Source organism: Sinocyclocheilus anshuiensis, unplaced genomic scaffold, assembly GCF_001515605.1.
Source record: "Sinocyclocheilus anshuiensis isolate Anshui unplaced genomic scaffold, SAMN03320099.WGS_v1.1 scaffold7057, whole genome shotgun sequence".
Classification (NCBI taxonomy): domain Eukaryota; kingdom Metazoa; phylum Chordata; class Actinopteri; order Cypriniformes; family Cyprinidae; genus Sinocyclocheilus; species Sinocyclocheilus anshuiensis.
Genome location: NW_015558843.1, coordinates 1,798 through 2,973, shown reverse-complemented (window position 1 = coordinate 2,973; position 1,176 = coordinate 1,798). Strand labels below are relative to the sequence as shown.

General features: G+C 37.2%; 1 protein-coding gene across 1 annotated transcript in view; it reads left to right on the top strand.

Annotated features, from left to right (window-relative positions):
- Nucleotides 1–40: 40 nt before the first annotated feature.
- The window catches only part of LOC107681526 (DNA polymerase delta subunit 3-like), a gene marked incomplete at its 3' end in the record, with an annotated part of 2,824 nt that continues 1,688 nt past the window's right edge, over nt 41–1,176 (top strand). Inside the window, exons 1-4 of the mRNA XM_016477835.1 lie at nt 41–168; nt 260–515; nt 596–668; nt 755–926. Of these exons, the coding sequence (XP_016333321.1) occupies nt 50–168; nt 260–515; nt 596–668; nt 755–926 (620 nt within the window). The remainder of the gene's footprint in view (nt 169–259; nt 516–595; nt 669–754; nt 927–1,176) is intronic.

Here is a 1,176-nt window from a genome sequence, read left to right as displayed (position 1 = left end):
TTTTAAGTATTCAGTAGTTTTTTTTTTCTTAACAGCTGTTAAAGCAAAGATGGATGTGACCATCAGTGTGCATGTGTACAGTGTGCAGAGAGCTGAGCTGAAGGATAATTCACCACTTTACAATACAGATTATGAAGCTGTTAAGGAGAACCTAACAAACTGCAACAAGTAAGTGATACTCATATAACCTGTAATGCATCATGTGCATGCATCATATGCTGAAGTTGTGACACATCCAATATTTCTGGTCTTTCCTCAGGTACAGCGCTATACGTTGTGCTGCGGCGGTCCCAATGTCATCTGCTGGGCTGCAGAGAGCTCAAGAGATGGCTTTGGTCCCTCCAGAGGAGAAGGAAATCAGTAAACCTGGCTTGAATGAAAACACTTCAGCTACCTCCAAACCCAGTGCTAAGCAGCCAGCGGGTATCATGGGAATGTTTGCCAGCAAAAATGCTTCTAAGAGCCAAGAATCCAGCAAGGAAGTGAAAACAGAACAGAAAGACGATTCTTCCCTGGTAAGGGTGTAACTCTATAGTTTAATGTTGATGGCACACAAGATTGTGTGTGAAATTTATAATGGTTTCATATGATGTAGGTTGAAACATCAAAAAGCAAAACAGCCTCCAAAGCGAACCCGATGAGTAACTTCTTTGGGAAGTCTGCCCAAAGTGAGTGTTCTGTCTTTTCTGCCAAAAAAATAAAAACAAAGCATAACATACAGTAACCAAACAAAACATTTTCCTGTGAAATTTAGAAAAGGCTGATGAAAAACCCAACAAAAGCATTAAGGAAGAGACGGATGGCAGCTCAACAGCTACTGCAATTATGAAACAGTCACAGACGTCTCCCAAATCCAAGATTGACATTAAAGATGAACAATCCAAAGTGTCCAGTGCTTTGAAGGTTGAATCAAAAGACACTCGGAAGTAAGGTTTATTTATTTTTCAAAGAAATGTTGTAAAAAATATAATGTGAATAATGTTATATTTTATGTGTAAATAAGTTCTTTAATTTATTTATTCTAATTTATTTATTTTAATATATGTATATATATATTTTTATAAAAGGGGTCATAGGATGCTACATGCACTTTTACAAATTGTTTGAACTGAAATGTGTGTTGGCAGTGTGTGTACACAACCACCCTATAATGATAAAAATCCACCCAGTGGTTTT